The sequence below is a fragment of the Panthera pardus genome, unplaced genomic scaffold, assembly GCF_024362965.1.
Source record: "Panthera pardus isolate Hobbes unplaced genomic scaffold, ASM2436296v1 HiC_scaffold_7, whole genome shotgun sequence".
Taxonomy (NCBI): Eukaryota; Metazoa; Chordata; class Mammalia; order Carnivora; family Felidae; genus Panthera; species Panthera pardus.
In genome coordinates this window covers 35,136,794-35,158,310 of record NW_026527002.1, presented here as the reverse complement: position 1 = coordinate 35,158,310, position 21,517 = coordinate 35,136,794, and the positions used below count along the sequence as shown (strand labels likewise).

At 35.2% G+C, this 21,517-nt stretch overlaps 1 protein-coding gene across 2 annotated transcripts in view; it reads left to right on the top strand.

Annotated features, from left to right (window-relative positions):
• Nucleotides 1-14,663, top strand: part of MMP16 (matrix metallopeptidase 16) — a 310,239-nt gene extending 295,576 nt beyond the window's left edge. For both annotated transcript variants that reach the window (XM_019453413.2, XM_019453412.2), the window contains one exon: nucleotides 14,112-14,663. In XM_019453413.2, the coding sequence (XP_019308958.2) occupies nucleotides 14,112-14,295 (184 nt within the window). In that variant the 3' untranslated portion in view covers nucleotides 14,296-14,663. The remainder of the gene's footprint in view (nucleotides 1-14,111) is intronic.
• Nucleotides 14,664-21,517: the final 6,854 nt, after the last annotated feature.

Below are 21,517 nucleotides of genomic sequence, written 5' to 3'. Positions count from 1 at the left end.
TTAGGAATGCACTCTGGGACTGAAGAAACATGTGTTCTCTCATAAAGAATCAAGATGCATCTGTGCACCAAAAAACTCATCTTAAATTTTAATCCAGACAAAAAAAGAGGAGCTCTTAAAAAAGGGGGGGAGCTCTGAAGCAAGGTAACTAACACAATCACAAGGGACTTAATTGTCTGAAGCAATAAACAGTAGGCTAGAGGGACAGAGAACTGTTTGTGTTGTCTTTGAAATCTACTTCTAGGGTGAATCCCTGGGAATTTGGATATCTATCTCAAAGAATTTAAAGGGAAACTGACAGATAAGAGTTGTTGGGCTTTTGAAACATGTCAGCACATAAGAACCTACAAGTTTAGCCAAGAAACAATATAGTGTATTTTTACTTGTAGAAAGCTTTGTTTTTAATGTTTTATTTATTTTTGAGAGTGCAAGCGGGGGATCAGGGGGAGGGGAAACAGAGGATCTGTGCCGACAGCAGCAAGTCCAACTTGGGGCTCCAACTCAAACCTCGAAATCACCACCTGAGCAGAAGTCAGACGCTCAACCTACTGAGCCACCCATGTGCACCCGTAGAAGGCTTTTAAACAAAAGAAAACCTTTATTTTTATAAGGCTGTCAACAATATGAAACCTTAAATAATCAGGCTGAATTGAAGACTAAATCTTCCTTGTTTTTATTATCAAAGAGAAATAAAAGGTAGAAATAGCGATCTAACCTAGTATTTATTTTTCTTACGTACTTGAATTTTATTTATTTAATATTAAAATACACTATTACATGACCTATCTTGCATGATTGATGCCACAATCAAGGACCAAATTAGAATGCTATATTTCGGAGAAAAGAAGAAATCCAGATAGGGTTATCGAGAACTCAAGAACACACCCAGAACACTATAGAAGCATAAATACCATGAAGTAAATGATAATGTTTGCACATTTTACATTCTTTTTTAAATTTTTTTATGTTTTATTTATTTTTGAGAGAGAAAAAGAGAAAGCACAGGAGACAGAGAGAGAGAGGGAGACACAGAATCCAAAGACAGGCTCCAGGCTCTGAGCTGTCAGCACAGAGCCCAACGTGGGGCTCGAACCCATGAACTGCAAGATCATGACCTGAGCCGAAGTTGGATGCTTAGCCGACTGCACCACCCAGGGCCCCTGTACATTTTACATCCTTTATGGCAAGTATTTGAATGGTCATAACTTCAACCCAGTTTGATACACTCTGCCATTTCCTCCATTTAGTTACCCAATGTGTCAATAGCTCTCCCCTCTTCTTTCCTTCTTCTTCCTCTTCCTTCTCCTTTTACCTCCACCTCCCCTCTTTCTCTCTTCTACCCCCCTTAAGTGTTCTATTTTTGAAAAAAAAATGTATAGTTCACTCCTTTCATGTGTTCTTTATTCACTCTTATAATTTTGTGGCACTCATCACCACTATTTCTTCAAATTTAAATGATATATTTATAACTAAACCTAGTCTAATTCCCTTTCTTACTTGACTTCTTAAGAGTAGTTAATACTGGGAGTACCTAGGTGGCTCAATCGGTTAAGTGTCTGACTTCAGCTCAGCTCATGATCTCACGGTTCGTGAGTTTGAGCTCTGCATCGGCTCTGTGCTGCCAGCTCAGAGCCTGGAGCCTGCTTCGGATTCTGTGTCTTCCTCTCTCTGCCCTTTCCTGCTCATGCTCTGTCTCTGTCTCTCAAAAATAAACATTAAAAAAAAATTTTACAGAGTATTTAATACTGATAGTTACTCTGACATTAATACTTTTGCTCCTTCAGACAAGACCTATTCATTTCTTATTCCTTTTTTATACCTAGAGCCTACCATAGTACCTAGCTCATAGTCAGCCCTCAGGAAAATGTTGGCTTCTACATATTAGGGTTTAAAAATCTTTTTGTCTATCATATCTAACTTTTTAAATGAATTCTTGAAAATTTACATAAGTACCCCTATATGTTTGTGTGTGTATATATATATGTGTATGCATGTATATATATATGTATGTATATATATATGTATGTATATATATATGTATATATATATATGTATATATATATATACATATATATATACATACATATATATATACATACATATATATATATATATATATATAATTTTTGAGACAGTACTAGCAGGGGAGGGGCAAAGAGAAAGAGGGACAGAGGATTTGAAGCAGACTCTGTGCTGACAGCAGTGAACCCGATGCAGGGTGTGATTCCAGGAAATCACGACCTGAGCCAAAGTCAGATACTCAACCGACTGAGCCACCCAGGCACCCCCTATATGTTCTTAACCTTCTTTATTCTATACCTTCTCCTGGCCCTTCTGCACAAACATGTCTTTAGCTTTGTGGATATGATGTCTCACAAAATCCATATTGACAATTTCCACCCACTTGCTGGACAAGCGAATCTGGATTTTTCTTCTTCCCAATTAATTTCGATCTACTAAATATAAAACATGAACATTCCTTTTGTCCCCCTCAAAGTAAGCATGTTTCCTCTTGAATTATCTAATCTCTTAATGCATTATATTTTCTTGGCTAACGATCCATGAAAACGTTTTGTTCTTGGCCTTCCCCTTCTCCCTTTGCCTCTGATGTCCCCCTGCAGATATTTACTACTTTGACAATATTATTGGCATCTAATTTCTCCTTGACATTCTTGTCCTAGTCAGGGTTCCTTACTTCTTTCTTTCTGAATCTTCTTGCCTAATTCCACCTCTTTTCTAGCTGATCTACACATTCCTGGCAGAACACTCCTCTCAAATTAGAGTTTGAATCATACCAATTCTTTATTAAAGATTTTATAGGAAGACCCTTCAAAATCTATTTTTTTAACTTGCATTTCAAATTTTCTCACCAGTATATATTTTTATACCTGAAGCCATCCAAATACTTGCCACCCCTCATCCAGAGTTTGGCTCATGCTGTTCTCTGTACTTTGAATTTCCATGTTTCCCTTCTTCATCTTTCCTGATTTCACTGAATAAAGCTCCCCCAACTTTGAATTCTCATAATATTACCCCCTTGCATTTTGTTTTGTTGAGGATGACCCTAGTATAATTATTAATATTGCATCCCTCCTTTCCCTTCAAAAGTCTCTCAGTTTTAGTAATAAGTTACATGGTCATACTCATGCAACATTTTAAACAAAATCTATAATTTTATATGAACTTAAACCATTATTCCTTGTGAATGTCTTAGCTCCTGGGAACTGCATTCTTCCTGGTTTGTTTTGGTTTGGTTTGGGTTTGGTTTGGTGTGTGTGTGTGTGTGTGTGTGTGTGTGTGTGTGTCATTTGTTTTGTTTTGTTTTGTTTTTGTCCTTTCTGTAGTATCTATTTCAGGGCCTTGAATGAAGAAGCTCCAGAAATGTTTATTACACTAAATTAAATTGCATTTGTTATACTTTGTTATTACATTAGTTTTTGTTGTTGTTGTTGTATATTCTCTAACCTATTTTCTAGGAGTCCTATGAATAAAGATAAAAGTATTTGTTTCCAAGATAAAAACTTTTAAGCAGTTAACTTTGATTTTTTTTCCAGGATGTAACTTATTTCCAAAGCTTTTAAAATATTTTTCATTAAATCATAAAGAAAGCCTCATATTTAGGCTAATCTTTTTTAGTATTTATCTTTTACTTCTAATAATCACCTTTTTAACCACAGGAAGTTCTTCAGTAACAATAGCCGACTAAAATGGAAAGACCTGTGTTTGGGAGACACCAGTGAGTAGAGAACAATTATCAATATGTAAAATATTCAAAAAGTCAAATTCTGCTTACTTAAATATGTGCATAGACATAAGAGAAATGGTTATTCATTTTCTTACCATATTCCCTTACAAAGGAGAAATTGTAAAAAAAAATTTAGAGTAGTAATCATTCTGCCTATTCAGAGGGAAATGCTTTTCAAATTCTTGCAGGGATAGTGTTGGGTCTACAGGACAGGATTGTCAACATAGTGCTCAATCTGAAAAATAAATAAGAAATTGGTGAGGGGTTCAAAAGGGAAAGAGTTAAGTCACAGACAAAAGGGACAACACAGATAAACAGTCCAACAGCAAGAAATAGATTTTTAACAAATTATTGCTTAGATCAGTTATTATTGGGCCTTTAAAATCAGTGTTTCGAATTAGCTGTCTGTTACCTCATGTTAAACAGGAGTAGACAATTGAGGATTTCTAGGCATTTAAAGAAAAGTTCAAACAAAGAGACAAACATATAAAAATAACAGGAAAGAAAAAAAACATCATGTGGGGGTGGGGAGGGGAAACTTTTAAAACTACTATCAGAGAAAACATTTTAATTATTTGCATAGAAATTTAAAACTTGAAAGGAACAACGAAAATCTCAACAGATTGGAAGACAAAGTTAAATTCTTTTTTCTCGTTTTCCATTTCTCATCTATAAAATGTATTCTACTAAATAATGAGCAATCCAAGAAACACTGGATTCAGAAAAACAGAAGTTTCAACCAAAAGGAAGAAAGAAGTAAAGGGATTATCCAAAAGGGTGATGAAGGACACTTGCAGGGTTGTAACATTGCTCCAGTCATAAAAGCTAAGCAGTTCAGATTGCATCAGCCAGAGAGAAAAAAAAGTTAAGGACTCATCCTCATTACTTCTGTCATTATGCCATCTTTTTTTAACCTGTGAAGCCACTGCAGAATGTGCTCTACCAAAACAAGAAAATAAATGAAGACCGCTAACACCTAAGAATAGGGAATGCATTTTGGAGAAATTTAAAGAAATTTCCTACAATAAGGCAAAGATAAATCCTGGAATTTCAGGCCTGGAGAGCGCTAGTCCAAATAGAAGGAGAATGAATGACTCGTGTATGTGTGTGTGTGTGTGTGTGTGTGTGTGTGATTCATACAGAAACACAAAGTGATACCAATAGGGGAGGGAATGCTTATTTATCGTATTATTTTAGCATTTTTAATAAGATTTTTTACTATAGTAAAAAAATTATAGTATTTTTATAGTATTATTTTAGCATTAAATTATGCTTTAAAAGACTTAACTGTATTAATCTGATAATTAGTTTAAATTAAAGCACAAAAACTATCTGTGGTCAACAAGTCCAAAATCTGCAAGAACATAAGGGTGCCCTGACCATGACTCCACTGTTTTTCCTCTGTCTCTGGACGTTAATCATATTCATTCTATGGCTGTTTTCTTTTCACCCCCTTCCCAACACAGTCCCCTTTGTCTTTGATCTTCCTTACATTCTCCACCCTTCTGTTACAGCACTTGTAGTCCCCTCACTTGGCAGAGAAAAAGGGGACTAATGAAAATCTTAGCAACTGCTTTTCAAGGACACTTGACTCTTGCCTTAGGAAGATATCTGGTCAAATGTTTTTGGATGATGACAGTTTAGAAAAGGTAGATATTTCATTTTATTGAGTGTGAAAAATATTCTTCAAAGGAAGGGTCAGTGGGGTAAGTAATAGTCAGTAAAATTAAATTGGACCAGGATTTCAACCAACTCTAGGTCATCTGCCCTACCAGAAAGTAAGAAACCTGAAGAAATAGGTAAGATTTAAGATCTGACAGAAATTGTTGCAGGCTCTAAAGAAATACATATAACTTTTTAACATGTTATATGTCAATTTAATGGTATTTCAGTGAAATTATAAATTACTCTTTCTGAAAAAAAAGATTATTGGTTCATTTGTTCATTCGGTATTAAATCTTTACCACATTTTAAATATTACCTACGACAGAGGATAAGATGAGTAAAGTAGGGGAGTCAAATTTGCCTAAATTATTTTACCTCACTGTAGTTAACATATAGCATAATATACATAGCACAATGTAACATAACATAAAATATTATAGGTAATAGGAAAAATATTATAATATTATGGGTACAAAAAATCATGAGAGAACCAGATGGTGACTCTGCTTGGGGTTATCATGGAAGATTTTATAAAAGGAGTAATGCATGAAAAAAAAAAGGTAGGTTAACAAGTAAACAACAGGAAAGTAGTATTTTAGGCAAATGTTACAATTTATAGAAAGGAGCACAAGTGTTAAGAGAGCATAACACATTTGGGAAAATGAATTATTCTGGAACTGGAGCCCACAAATAAGAGAGATCATTTGATATTTGTCATTTCCTGTCCAACTTATTTCCCTTAGCATAACGCCTTTGAGGTCCATCCATGTCACAGATGGCAAGAGTTCATTCTTTTTTATGACTAATATTCCAGAGTGTATATGTGTGTGTATGTGTGTGTGCGTGTGTGTGTACAAATTTTAAGATTATTCTATTTCCTTGGAAAATGTCATTAGAATTTCCACAGGGATTGCATTGGATCTGTAGTTTGCTTTGCGTAATACTTTAACAATATTAATTCTTACAATCCATGAGCACAGAATATATTTCCATTTATTTGTGTGTTCTTCAATTTATTTTATTTGTGTCTTCTGGTTTTCAATATGTATGTTTTTACATTGTTATATTGTCAGGGTATTTTTTAATGCAATTGTATGGGATTATTTTCTTAATTTCTCTGATAGTTATTAGTGTAAACAAATGCAACAAATTTTTGTGAATTGATTTTGTATCCTACAACTTTACTCAATTTATTAGTTCCAATAGTTTTTTTTGATGGAGTCTTTAGTCTATATATAGTATCATGTCATCTGCAAACAGTAACAGTTTTACTTCTTCCTTTCCAATTTGCATGTTTTTTCTTTTTCTTGTCTCATTGCTCTGGCTAGAACTTCCAATACCATATTAAAAATAATTGGCAACAGTGGACATTCTTGTCTTGTTCCTTATCTTAAAAGAAAATCTTTCAACTTTTCACCATTGAGTATGATGTTGACAGTGGGCTTGTCATACAAGCCTCTCATTATGTGAAGGTACATTTGCTCAACACCCATTTTTTGAAGAGTTTTTTTTTCATAAATGGATTTTGAATGTTGTCAAACACTTTTTCTGCTTTTATTGAAATTGTCATTTGATTTTTATCCTTTTTTTTTAATGTGGTGTATCATATTTATTTGCAGAAGTTAACCATTCTTGCCTCCCTGGAGTAAATTCCACTTCATTGTGGTGTATGATTCTTTTAATATGTATTGTGGAATTCACTTTGTAAGTATTTTGTTGTGGATTTTTGCATCTGTGTTCATCAGTGATATTGGCCTATAATTTTCTCTTCTTTTTTCTTTTTTTTTTTTTTTTTTTTTTTTTTTTTTGTGGTGTCCTTGTCTAGTTCTGGTGTTAGGTTAATGCTAGACTCATAAAAATGTAATTGGAAGAGGTCCCCCACACCCATGCTTATTTTTTGAAATAGTTTGAGAAGAATTGGTATTATTTCTTTGAATGTTTGGTAGAACTAACCAGTGAAGCCATGGAGTCTGGTCCTGGACTTTTGTCTGTTCAGATTTTCTATTTTATAATGATTCAGTCTTGGTAGATTCTATATTTCTAAACACATATCCATTTCTTCTAGATTGTCCAGTTTGTATTTATATAATTATTTATTACAGTCTCTTATTTCTGTTGTATCAGTCATAATATCTCCTCTTTCATTTCTGATTTCATTTATCTGAGTTATTTCCTTTTCTTGATTTGTGTAGCTAAATGTTTGTCAATTTTGTTTTTCAAAGAACAGGCTCTTAGTTTCACTGATTTTTTTCTACTCTCTTTTTAGTCTCTATTTCATTTATTTCTGTTCTTTGTTATTCCCTTCTTTCTACTAACTTTGGGTTTCATTTGTTCTTCTTTTTCTAGTTCCTTCAGGTGTAAAGTTAATTTGCTTATTCAAGACTTTTCTTGTTTTTCGACATAGGCATGAACTTCTCTCTTAAACTGTGTTTGCATTCCATAAATTTTGGTGTGTTAAATTTCCATTTTCATTTGTATCAGGAATATTTTTGAGCCCTCTTTGAATATCTTCTTTGGTCTATTTTGCTATTTGGTAGCATTTTTTTTTATGTCTCTACATATTTGTGAATTTTCCAGTTTCTTCATATAATTAAGTTTTTGTTTCGTACAATTGTGGTCAGAAGAGATGCTGGATATGATTTCAATCTTTTAAAATTTATTAAGACTTGATCTGTGCCCTAACATATAATCTTGAAAAACATTCCATGTGTACTTGAGAAGAATATCTATTCTGTTGCTTTTGGATGAAATGTTCTTTAAATGTCTGTTAAGTCCATGTGGTCTAACATGTCATTTAAGGCTGATGTTTCTTTATTGATTTTCTGTCTGGATGATCTGTCCATCGATGTAAGTTGGGTATTAAAGTTCCCTACTATTGTATTGCTGTTTATTTCTCTACAGTGGATTTCTTGGGCATGCAACTAAGACCTTTGACTAAAAAGTTGTCGGCAGTGGAAACTTAGTGAGAGAGAAGAATCAGAAATGATATATCTATCCTTATTAGACAATGAATGGTGAAAATTATTTTAAAGTGGTATATATTTGATACCTAATGGAAGATGGAGGCAAAACAATCAAATTATCACCTACGTCACCTGGAATAAAGTACAACTGAAGGCAAGGCTTCAGAAGACCCTGTTGCTACTGCTACCACATAGTAGCAATGCATAAAGATATTATTTCTAATAACATGTGAAAACTTAAAGAAAATTATAAGTTAAATTCATATTTTCTTGGTTTAAGCATTTACTGAAAACTTAGGACTTCTTATGAACTTTTTAACTTTGCAACCACAGGTTTGAGTGAACTAAAATACAACCTTTGTTTGATCCAGTATGATGCCAAATTTCAATATTCATTAATTCACAGCTTCATTAGATATATTATATAAAATGGAGGGTCTGGGTTTTTGATAAAGAACAGAACTATAGTCATTGAAATTGGGTGATTTATGATATTAAGAGTATTCATAAATTTCCAATCTATTATGAACTTAAGAATTTCCTTTCCCCCCTTAGTTGTATCCAGTTCTAAAAGCTAGAGTCATATTCCAACATACGCTGAGGAAGAATGAATTATAATGTCAAATATAGGAGGAAACAGCTTACATACCAATGCTACAAAATGTAGCTAATTTATGTCATCCAGGTTCTGTGGAATATGTATGGGAATGGATTCTGAAGTTCCCAGACCAAAAGGGATAACACATTTTTTAATTGGCTAACTTTACCACTATGGTTTAATTACTAGAGGTTCTGTAACAAATGAGCTAGGTCAAACAGCAGAGAATATTGTACAATTGTAATCAAAATTGGTTCACATAATTGATGATGAGATGCCAAAAATTCCTTTGTATGAAAAAGAAGAAGGATCCAAAGACTGAGTGAGATGGAATGTTCGGTGGATATATAACATGTAACTCACTCAGCCACACCCAACCAGACTCCCAGATAAAGGCCAAGAAGGCAGTCTCTGTGATGGGGAGAGGAGCATCATCCACTTTGAAAGAACTTTTTAGTGGTTGTTCTCTGCTAAGTGGGAAAGCTAGTAACAGAAACTATAGATGAAAAGCATTTACTATTTCAATGAGGATTCTATTATTATTTGAGTGATAGTTTCCAAGAATAGAAAAGCACAAGTAACAATAACTGATCACTAGAAGCATCTAGAGTCAAAAGGGGTATGTGGTTACCATTACAATCAGTGGATCTTTAGAGGTAGGTATTTAGTCATAAAAGCCCCAGAGACCAAAATAAAGAACATCCCATAAAGTTCTATCTGAATTGTAGAACTGATAAAAAAAAAAATCTGGTAAACAGAGGCCTGAATAAAGCCTCACTAGAGATCTAGAGTTTTCTCAGTTGACCTGAATCAGCTATCAGACCTGAATCAGTTCAGAGTCAACATCTATTGCAATAAAAATGAAGCTCTCCTTTAAAAAAAATGTTTATTAATTTTGAGAGACAAGAGGGCAGAGAGAGAAGGAGAAACAGAATCCCAAACAGGCTCTGTGCTGTCACCACAGAGACCAATGCAGGCCTTGATCTCATGAATCATAAGATCATGACCTGAGTCGAAATCAAAAGTTGGACATTCAACCAGCTGAGCCACCCAGGCTCTCCAAAATGAATATCTGCTTACCCCTGAGGGAGAATTTTTCAATATTATCACAATTGTCACAGTGAATCTTTCCCTTTCCCTTTCATAAAGGCCATTTCTCAGGATAAACATGTTCTAGAGTAAGATAAATAGCAAGTCTTCATGGATATTTTTTTTAAATTTTTTTAACGTTTATTTATTTTTGAGACAGAGAGAGACAGAGCATGAACAGGGGACGGTCAGAGAGAGGGAGACACAGAATCTGAAACAGGCTCCAGGCTCTAAGCTGTCAGCACAGAGCCTGACACAGGGCTCGAACTCACGGACCGTGAGATCATGACCTGAGCCAAAGCCGGCCGCTCAACCGACTGAGCCACCCAGGCGCCCCGTTTCATGGATATTTTGACACTGATGTTGCTCTAACTCTAATTCCTAGTAACTCTGGTCTTCTAGGCAGGTGATGTATGGAGAGAGGTTTTGGTTCAAGGTAGTCCCAACAGGATCCCAACACATGCTATTGTTATTTACCTAATGAATTGGGAATATTCCCTTTAGTATCTAGTAGTCTTTTTTTGGGTATCCATCTAAGTGAAGAGTGACTGTAATAAGTAGAACACAGTGGAAACTCCCAGAGTTCCCTATTCATACAAAATTTAAAACGACATCTTTGGAATAATTCATTAAAAAAACTAGAGCTGTCATCAAAGATTTGAAAAATTCAGACTATTATTGCTACCACATAACCATTCAATATTCTGCCTTAGCCAGTGAAGCATATGAATGGGTTTTGGAGAATGATGGTGGATTGTCATAATGATAATCAGATGGTGATTTAAATTGCCATGGGTATTCCAGATGTAATCTCTCTACTGGAATAAACTGTATAGTCCCTGTCACTTAACTTGCGGCTACTGATCTAACAGATGATTGTTGTTTGTTTATTCCAATTAGTACAGAATATCAGATTCAGTTGTCCCACTTGGCCAGGATAGCAGCACACCTTTGCCATATTGCCACCATGTTATGTCAAATCTGTGTTATAATTTAGTTTGAAGGAAAATAAATCGTTCTTACCCTTACATAGAATTCTTGCTTGCCAACAGCACTGATGACAGCATGCTGATAGAACAGCCGGAAGATGCAAATGCATACATGTCAGCATACGGAACACAAAAACGGGACAAAGAGGTCTGCCCTAGCCAAAGAAATTTCTAGATGTCTAATTACTCAGGGCACATCAGAATATTCTTTATAAATTAACAATGATAAATTATTAATAAGCTGCTCTACCTTATAGATACTACCAGCAAGAAAGAGGCACATGAACTATTTTGGATATGGCTCTTTAACTCATTTACTCGATAATCTAAGACAGCTAAATTTGAATGGGGCTCAGAGAAAGAGGTATTTGTCCACAGTATAAACAATTTGCTATCTGGCTATTATTACTCAGTGTATCTATGTATGTTCAAACTGTCTTTGGTAGGTTCAACATACAGCAATCTGTGATAAGAGAAATCTTCAGAGCTCTGTTAACAAGAATCATGCACTTTTAACCAAATAACTTTTCTCATTTTGAAAAATAATTATTGACTTGTTACTGTGCTGTATTAGATATTAAACCGCCAACCACGAGTACTGGCTCTTTCCATGAACTGAAAATCTGATGCACCATGCCAAAAAGTTAAGCACACCAGTAAGGCTCCATTATCAGGTGGAAGTGGTAGGTTCTGGATAAGGTCCAAGAAGGTCATGAATGCACAAGCTGCATGAAACAGTCATACACATTCCCAAATTACCTATACCTGCTGCAAAGTCACCCCTCCCTCAAGTTATGGCAGTGAACAGGAGGAAAAATTTCCAGCTTGTCCTATTGGTTACTTGAAATGCTGACACCAACAGAAGGGAACTGTTGCAGTGTCAGAGTCCAACTCAGGAGTGGCTCTGAAGGAGTATGGGGAAAAGAAATTCTTCGAGTGATAAATTCTCACTGCTGGAAGAGGCTGTAAGGTGTCTACACTGAGGCATAGATTGTGGCTAATAGTTTCACTGGATGATCTGGGAGTTGAAGGGGACAAGATTGGAATCACAATAACCAATTTATCAGTGGACATTCTTCATCGGCTCAGTTTTTGGAAACAGAGTAGCCATTTTCACAACAGTGCTTTCTCCTTACTAAAATGAGTATCCACTTAACGAATGACATTACTCATGGTTTGATTTTTTTTTTACTATAAAATATTATGATACTTTAGCTGTAAGAGCTTTTTTTTTCTTGAACAATGTAAGAGATGTAACGTCAGCTGGCTTCTCAGGAGATACCCACGTTTTTAAACTAGAAGCAAAGCTACTAAAATATTTGAACTAATCATACCCCTTTCATGTTTTCTCACTTTTCATTGAGAGAGGTAGCACAGTGTGGTGAGTAGAGCTGGATAGGAGTCCAGTGAATCACTAAATTTTGGGAACCGGGCAAGTCATATCCCTGATCCTTTGGTTCTCCATCTATAAAAATTATTGTCTTACTAGTCCTTGTCTGTTCCAGGATTCTACAGATGACTGAAATGAGAGGATTATTAAAATGACAAGGCTTCATGAAAAGACAAACATTTATATGATAACATGGATAAGAGCTGTTAATAAGCTGTTAATAAGACAGTTCCTTTGGGGGCCATTTTGGGGTAAAATAGTTTCATCTCTTAAATCGCACATTCTAGAGATTGATTTCATATCATCTTTTCTTACAGTACAGCAGTGTTTCTCAAAAACTGTGAATTATCATGAACATTTAAGGTACTGAGTGGCCATAGAGATTCCTGACTTCCACCTCAGGCTTTCTGAATTAAATTTAACAAACACTTCAAATATTTTTGATGTTTGGCCAAAGTTTAGATACACAGTCATTTGCTATTGCTGGCTAATCCTTTCCTGAGAATATTAATCACTTAGCCAACACAAATCTTAACTTTCCTGGGAGCAGGGGTCATTTGACACAGTCCCATCATTTCCCATAATGCCAAGCCAATGTTTGGGGACACAATAGCTAGTACACCTGTGTGTACATATTTGGCAGGGTGTTTTTAATTTAATGAACAAGGATTGCAGAATTAAAAAGTGATCCAGAGTGTATTTTCTTCTAAATAAGACTTTTTCTTATAGATTTGACAGCTGGAACTGTTCCAATTTGAATGTGTTTGTGGCTGTGAATTATTCAATACACTGACAGTGATGTTTGATTTGAAACTCATTCATTCCTTCACCAGTTGCATGCGAAACACCTCCTAAAGAGCATTTTTAATTGCCCAGATGTTTATGTGAAATTACTGCCATTAATCACAGTATTGATTATGCTTCTCCTGTTTTCCGGCAGTCTTCTATTTTTAAACAGTCCCCTGAAGTGACATACGGAAGCATCCTTGTTATCCATGACTTTCTAGTTTGCAATATAATTGATAGATGAAAAATTCATTGTGAACCATTTAAATCTGCTGCTTGTGTTGAAAGGTAGTTATTTTTGTCACTTCCTGTTTGCCACAAAGCATGTTTTATGCTGCAGTTTCAACAACGGGGCCACTTTTATTCCAGTCAGCATTTTCCTGCACATATTATTGGCCTTAGGCAAAACTGTCTAGTAGGCAAATTTTTTGGCTCTCCCCCAGCTCACTTGCCAGCACACCTTCTCATCCTGCCCTTCAAACCACAGGCTTACAGGTTGTATTCAGTTTCAAAGCTCTCAGCTATCAACCAGCTTAGCTTAAAATGCAGAAGTCTGTATATCTCCTGAACATGTCGGTATTTGGATAATTGACACATATCCGACCTCAAAAACAAAACACATGTATGAACCAAAAATTTTGAAAATCACTTTTTTGAAAATTTGAGCACTTATTAAGAGCTATTTTTCAGGCCAACTAAATTACTATTATCTTGGTGAAGGACAAGTTATCAGTTAGTATTGAATGATGTCATTCTGGGCCTTAGTTCCCCAACTGTAAAATAAAATTACTGAACTGGAATATTCAAAGTCACTTTGGAGTAGCAGGAGGAGAACCGACACATGCATGCACCCCCATGACTGCCCAATTTCTCTTTTTATCCTCAGCTCTACCCTGCATCTCAAGGAGCCACACACCCAAGCTCCTTCCACCAGCCTCCAAACTGATGGCTACTTCTTATGTACTCTGATGACACATTCTACTCTAAAAAGGATAGACCCATACAAGCTACGGAAGCAGGTTCAGAACTTTGGGCAGAAAATTACAGGTTCCAAGTGCCGGAGCATGTGATCGTGTCTTCTCTGGATGGACACCCCTGCTCAGTCCTGTGGACTCCACACCTTGTGAAGAAGAATACAGTCAGAAGAATTCAGAAAGCAGGAGCCTAGTGCAGAGACCCTATTGCCCAGGTGGAAGAATAAGGCTGGAAACAACTAAAGAACCATTCCATGCCATCTGGACCTGAATGCTCTTACACATTCACTGTTGTGTTATTCTACGTTGTCCATTGATCCAGTTCTTGGTTAACTCTGTGGTCATGATGGATGTAACCAATAGTCTTTTCCTTGTCTTAGAATTCTTAAGATCTCGGGGCGCCTGGGTGGCTCAGTTGGTTGAGCATCCGACTTTGGCTCAGGTCATGATCTCGCAGCTTGTGAGTTCGAGCCCCGCGTCGGGCTCTGGGCTGACAGCTCAGAGCCTGGAGCCTGCTTCAGATTCTGTGTCTCCCTCTCTCTCTGCCCCTCCTCTGCTCATGCTCTCTGTCTCTCAAAAATGAATAAATGTTAAAAAAAAAATTAAAAAAAAAAAGAATTCTTAAGATCTCCCTCTTTCTCACCCTGTCTCCTTGCAAATGTTAGTAGTTTCTTCTTAAATATCCTGTATGTTTATCATTACTACTTTTCCTATTTTCTATCCTAAAGTTCCATGAGATGCCTGGGATGCAGACTCATAAGCTCTGTAAAATGTCTGCTTCAAGTCAGATCTCAGAATAATTTTTCTGTCTGTTGTTTATTGTGATGATGGGAAGGGTTTATATAAGAGTGCTCTAGCTTTAGGACTGGAAGAGAACAATGTCTGTGTTGTCTTTCAAGTAAAATTCTTCCCATGAAGAAATCATTGTCTGGTATATCTTGTGTTTCACAATCAGATGTTTTCCACCTTCTTTCTTTCTGTGGTTTTGCAATTTAACCATTCCAAGACCACGTGTATGAATTACATGCATAAATTAAACACTGCTTTTAATTACACTGTTAATGAAATTGTTGTCAAGGCTCTATCCACTCTGATCATATCATTTGCCTGGAGCAAAAATATTTTTTAAGGAAAAATAACTAATACATTCTACAGAGGAGAGTATTTCTAGTCTCTAACTCAGGAGAAACTGATCTCTGACTCTCACGCCCATTCAAAAACCGTTCTTATTTTAAAAATTAAATTCCTTACAAATAACTTTAAAATTATTTTTAAAATTAGACTTTTAATCACAGACACAGAAACTAATAAAGCAGAAACTATTTTGGCTTATATTTTCATAGTATATTACATAGTATTACAATCAATGCTGAAAAGAAGAGCTATTGATATTTCAATCTCATGGACTTTGCTAAAACTAAGAAGTGGCCATACTTTTCATATCTGATATTATAAATATTGGAAACTTATTTAATTTTTCTCCATTGCTCACTGTGGTGATGGGAAGGGTTTATGTATTATGCTGTAGCTTCATGACAGTGAACAAAACTATGCATTTCTTTTTTTAACAACCTTATTTAATCAGTTTCAACTTGACTTTTCTGTACTCATAGTCTTTATTTCCTCAGAGTTATTCTGGAAGGCTTTGCCAGTGTTGGACTCAAAAACACACTTGTAACAAGCTCCTAAGCAAATAAGACCAATAGTGATGAAAGGCTTCATCTGGATGCAAACACTGAGTCGCATTGATAATTTGCACAATTAGGACAACATCAACAGGAAGATTCCAGGCACCTTAGAGAACCTCTGGAAGTTCCACAAATAATGTGCATGTGTTGGAAGGACACTATGATGAAAGTTTCATGTTTATTCCTGATTTTTTTTTTCAGTCTTTCCAGGATTTAAAGAAACAGTAAGCCATAGATGCTGCTTCATTCAATTAGTCCAATGAAAGTTTTCTCAAAACAGGTATGGAAAAAAAAATTCTGGTGTGCTGTAGATGAAATGAAAACAGGAGAAACAACAGGATGTCTATTTATTCTAGTTATATAGTTCATGTTTCAGAAAAGAACATATTTGGTCTACCGAAAGTAAAGGAAGTCACCAAATTAATATATGTGAAAAGGATGCTCTTGTAACATCACTTCAGAGTTGTGACAAGTTGACTGGAGAGAGAATCCAGTTCTGAATTTGCTAACTGTGCCTCTCATCAGGGCCAAAAAATGAATAAAAAAGTATATCGCAAGCCATTTTTCAAGATCTAGAAAATAACATGAACTGTAATCCTTTGTCAAATATGGATGCATAAAGTAACCTGTGTTTTAAACATCTCCTTAAGAAAGAATGAATAGTGATGGGGGAACATTCAATTTGTATAAGTGATTGGGGAGAAGAAAGTGGAAGTTGTATTTATAGAGAGGATGGGGCTTGAACAATAAGTTTAATTTCAGTGGGTTTGAATAAGATTTTTAGATCAGAGAAGTCTGGAATCCAGTTCAATTTTCTTTAGTTAATAGCTGGCATCTCTGGAAAAAGAATGTGTGTGGGTGGTTAGATTAAGTTATGCACATAAATTCATGGTTTTTAATATAAAATTACAGATAGACATAGATGAAAATACATTTAGATATGAGGATATATATGTATATACATATACATATATCCTAGTTGTGTTAATTGAGAGGGCCTGAAATCAATGACGTGCTAGCAGCAATAAGCAAAAATATGGCACTCAAATCTTGGCTCTTAAATACCATTGTTCACTAAAATGAACCATGGCTCATTAGAGAGAAGGCTGATTCTGGGGATGAGTCAGGGAAAATACAATACAAAAAGAACCTGGAATATCTTGGTGTGCCAGAAAGTAAGGAAGTGTTTCAAAAGAAATGGGGTCATGTCAAAAGGACAAAGGAATCATCTTGAAGGAGGTTTCAAGTGGTCAAGGTAGTCAAATCTGGAAAAATTTGTGTATCAAAGAATATATAGTAATGGGTCATATATAACACACTAAAACACAAATCTATGGGTTTGTACTGATGTAAATATATAATGAATACATAAATAAATGCGACAGAAGGGAACATTCTTCCCTATAGTATAATGGTAGCCAATAAATATAGAAAGAGTTAGAAAATCATTAATGGATTAAAAAATTGGTGGATTAAAGTCTTATGGATGCAAAATATTTATATAGTCTGAAGTTATCTCCTCACAAACTGCTTATTAATTACAAATAGAAAACAATAACTCTTGAGTGAAGAAACCTGGTGGATGCCACAATAACAAAATGATAAAGTTAACATTACCAACATCAGGAAAATATTGCATGCCATCTAATAGGTTGCACTAAGAAAGATGAGCATCACAGTATTTTTGCCAAAAATCCATAACCTGAATATAATGATGAGGAAATAACCAAAAACCCCAAACTGGGGGATCCTTTACAAAAATAATTGGTCTGCATTTGGCATTAATGTCAAGATCAAGCAAAACAAAGAAAAGCTAAAACCTCTGTCCAGTAAAAAAGACTAAATCGACATGACCACTAATTGCAGTGCCTAATCCTGGAGTAGAAAATAATAGCTATAAAGTATTTTACTGGGACATGTGACAAAATATGAGTATGAGCTATGGTTTACAGAAAAAACACTTGGCATCATTTTTAGATTTCCTGGTTTTGATAATTTGTCAAAGAGAATATAATTTTAGTTAGAGAGTATATAATGAAGTACTTAGAAGTAAAGGGGCATGATGCTTCCACCTAACTCTCAAAAAGTTCAGAGACAGAAAGAGAGAGAAAGAGCAAAACAGAATTGATGGTCAAGCAAATGGGACAAAATATAAAAATTTGTGAATCTTGATAAAAGGTAATAAGTGTTCTTTATATTATTTTTGACTCTTTCCTGCAAATCTGAAATTATTAATATAATTAATATAAAATTATAATTTTAATAAATATAAGGGATATTTTTAAAAAGGAAGGAAAGAACAAGGGTGAGAGGGAGGGAGGTTGTTTGTGGCCTTAAGGTAGAATGGGTTTCTTCTGGCTTGGTAGTTTGCAATGTCTAGAATAATGGAGTAAGGGATGGATAGGTGGGACTTTTATACGAACATCCATCCAAATTTATTCTTGTGGGACCAGTTTCTGGATTTGATGGTACTCTGATGCTGCTGTTATACTCCTCACTTATGATGACCCTCAAAATACACACACACACACACACACACACACACACATATATATATATATATGACTTCTGGGGTCATCAAGGAAATGTTAAATTGACTTGGTTGTTAGTGTGTACTTACTATTTGTTGCTCTATTGAATTGGATGTCTGTTTATTGCAATATGTTAAAATATTGCATATAATCTACATGTTTCAAGAACAAAGTAAAGAAGATATCAGAGCTAAAGTGTTTATAAAATATCTCTACCCACAGCTAACCTAGCAACTACCAATTTTGTAATCTGCTGTATGACTTGTTGGTTGAAACAATAATTATTCCTTTACGAAGGAAAATTTCTTTTTACTGTTGAGAAAATTAAGTGATGATTATTCAAACAGTATAACATGAAAAGGATGTAATAGAACAAAGCCCCCAATGGCCTTTGAAAGTCTAAATTGGAAAATGCATTCTCAATGCAATTTTAATTAAAGCAATTGAATTTAAGTAGTTGAGATAAACAAGGAATTGGAAGCCCTAAACCTTAATTTATCACTTTGATAGGGCAGATTATAGAAACTGTACTTTAAATGTAGGTCTCCATTGGTTTGAGCTACAGAACTCCATCAGATACTGTGCTGCCAGGCACACTCCTGGTCTTTCATTTAATTGTCTTCTTGCCTAGTTGATTAAATAAAGATTAGTGTTTATTATCTTCGCAGTATTTTACAAGCTTTAGCAAATGAAGCTAAACAGCTTTTCTATGAGGTAGGCAAGCCACAGCTTTATTCTCATTTACAGCTAGATAAATAGAAGACTCAATGTTTCAAGCACCGCAGTAACAAGGAAAAGTAGATCATACATGGTAACTTCTCTCTAGTTCCCTGAAATATTTCCAGTATGTTCCATCTGTTGATCACAAAAAAACTTCAGATCTTTTAACAGATGTTGGGATTATATGACACTTGTGAAGAAATTAAGCCTACCTAGGTTTTGTATTTCTTTTAACAGTTCACAAAAGAAGGTGGAGAAAGGTTGTTTTGTAGTAACTACCTATATTAGTTTTATCTCACCACTGTAACAAATTACCATGAACAGTGGCTTAAAAAAACACACAAATTTATTTTCTTACGATCCTGAAGGTCAGAATTCCTAAAATCAAGATGTCAGCTGGGCTGGTTCCTTTTAGAGGCTCTAAAGCAAAATTATTTGCTTCTGCAAGCTTCTAGAGGCTACCTGCCTCCCTTGGCTCATGGCCCCTTCCTTCATCTTCAACATTAACATCTTAACATGGTCCTATCTCTTTCACTGATTCTCCTCCTGCTGTTTCCCTCTTGTAAGGGTTCTTGTGATTATCTGCTCCACTGTGATAATTCAAGATATTCTCCCCCATCTAAAGATCCTTAACATATCACATCTGGAAATATACTTTTATTATATAAGGTAACACACTGACAGGTCCAGAGATTAGAATGTAGATATCTTTGGGTGGCCATTTTTCAGTCTACCATACCTCAGAAAACTTACGTGGGCGAGAAGATAACTGATATGCATGTTTTCTTCCCTTTATACTCTTTGGATTACACCATTTCACCAAATCTCCTGCACCTATTTTTTTTTTTTGCAAATTTATTTCATATTATCTCCTAAAACATATTTTCCTCTGGCCCAAGAAATTCCCTGTTGATATATTACACGAAACACATTGAAAAGTCACCAATATGGATTATGGACTCAGAGGAGAAAATATCCTCTTTACCTCTCTTTTCCCTCCCTCCTAACTGAAGCTTCTACTACTAGTCTTGACTTGGTCCTTTATGAATAGAGAGACTTTAGGCAAGCCATACAATGTTTTTGAGCCTCACTTTTCCTATTTCCAAAATGGGCACGATAATCCTTACCTCTGTTTGGGAGAAAATCTTTTCCTCTCCCCTTCAAAGTTCTTTTGATTGTTTTAAGAATTAAATTGACATGAGACCAACCAACAGAAGAAAATCTAATTTAATTCTGTACATGCAGGGGTTCCCAAAGAATATGAGGCCCATAGGCAGTCAGGCAATTGAGGCTTATATGAAATCTAGAGCTAAGGAGAAGAATATAGTAACCTGGGACTTCAAATGAAAGGAAGACAAAGCATAGGAAAATGAAAAAGAGTAAATGTTTGGTAAATAAATATTTACTGCACCAACAGAATTAATGGGACATAGAAAGGAATTTTAGTAGATTTTAAGTTTCTCTCTGTAGACCACACTTACTTCTCATTAACTATAGTTATATAGTTATATGAACTATATATATATATATAGTTTTATATATATATATATATATATATATATATATATATATATATATATGATGATAGCTACCTTCCTGGAGCAAATCTTCTTTCCAAATTCTTTTAGGCAGCTAGGGGGAAGGCCAGTTTCTTCCTGAGCCTTTTGTTCTTAAAAACAATCAGTCTAGGAGCACCTGGGTGACTCAGTTGGTTAAGTGTCCAACTCTTGATTTAGACTCAGGTCATGATCTCACAGTTCGTGGGACTGAGCCCCATGTTGGGCTCTGTGTTAACAAGAGTGGAGCCTGCTTGTGATTCTCTCTCTCCCTCTCTCTCTGCCCCTTCCCCACTTGTGCTCATGCTCTTTCTCTCTTTTTCTGCCTCAAAATAAATAAGTAAACTTAAAAAAGTAATAAGCAGCTTAAAATAATCCACAGGCAAAAGAGACATGTTTTGGTGTGGCAAAATTTCCCCTACACTTCAGTAGAGTTTTCTGGGCTTTCAGTGAGATCATGCATGAAGACCATCTGGCACATATTAAATGGTAGGTAAAAAACAAAAATAAACCCAAAAATTTTGGAATGTGTTCCTCTTAATAAACCCACTCCTCAAATTCCATTTTAAGCAAACACTTTAGCTAAAAATATGAGGAGTATATTACTATAGAACAAAAGGGGTAAGGATATAAAAACCTTCTCTCTTAATAAATAAATATACATTAAGATCTAACAATGTACTATATATAGTATAAGTACTAGGCACAATTCTCCAGATGTGCAGTTTCAGAAAAGATAAGTCACTAGACATAACTTGAACAGTTCTATGATCAAGAGGAATAAATTGGTTATAAGTACACTGAACAGACATCCTCTTCTTTT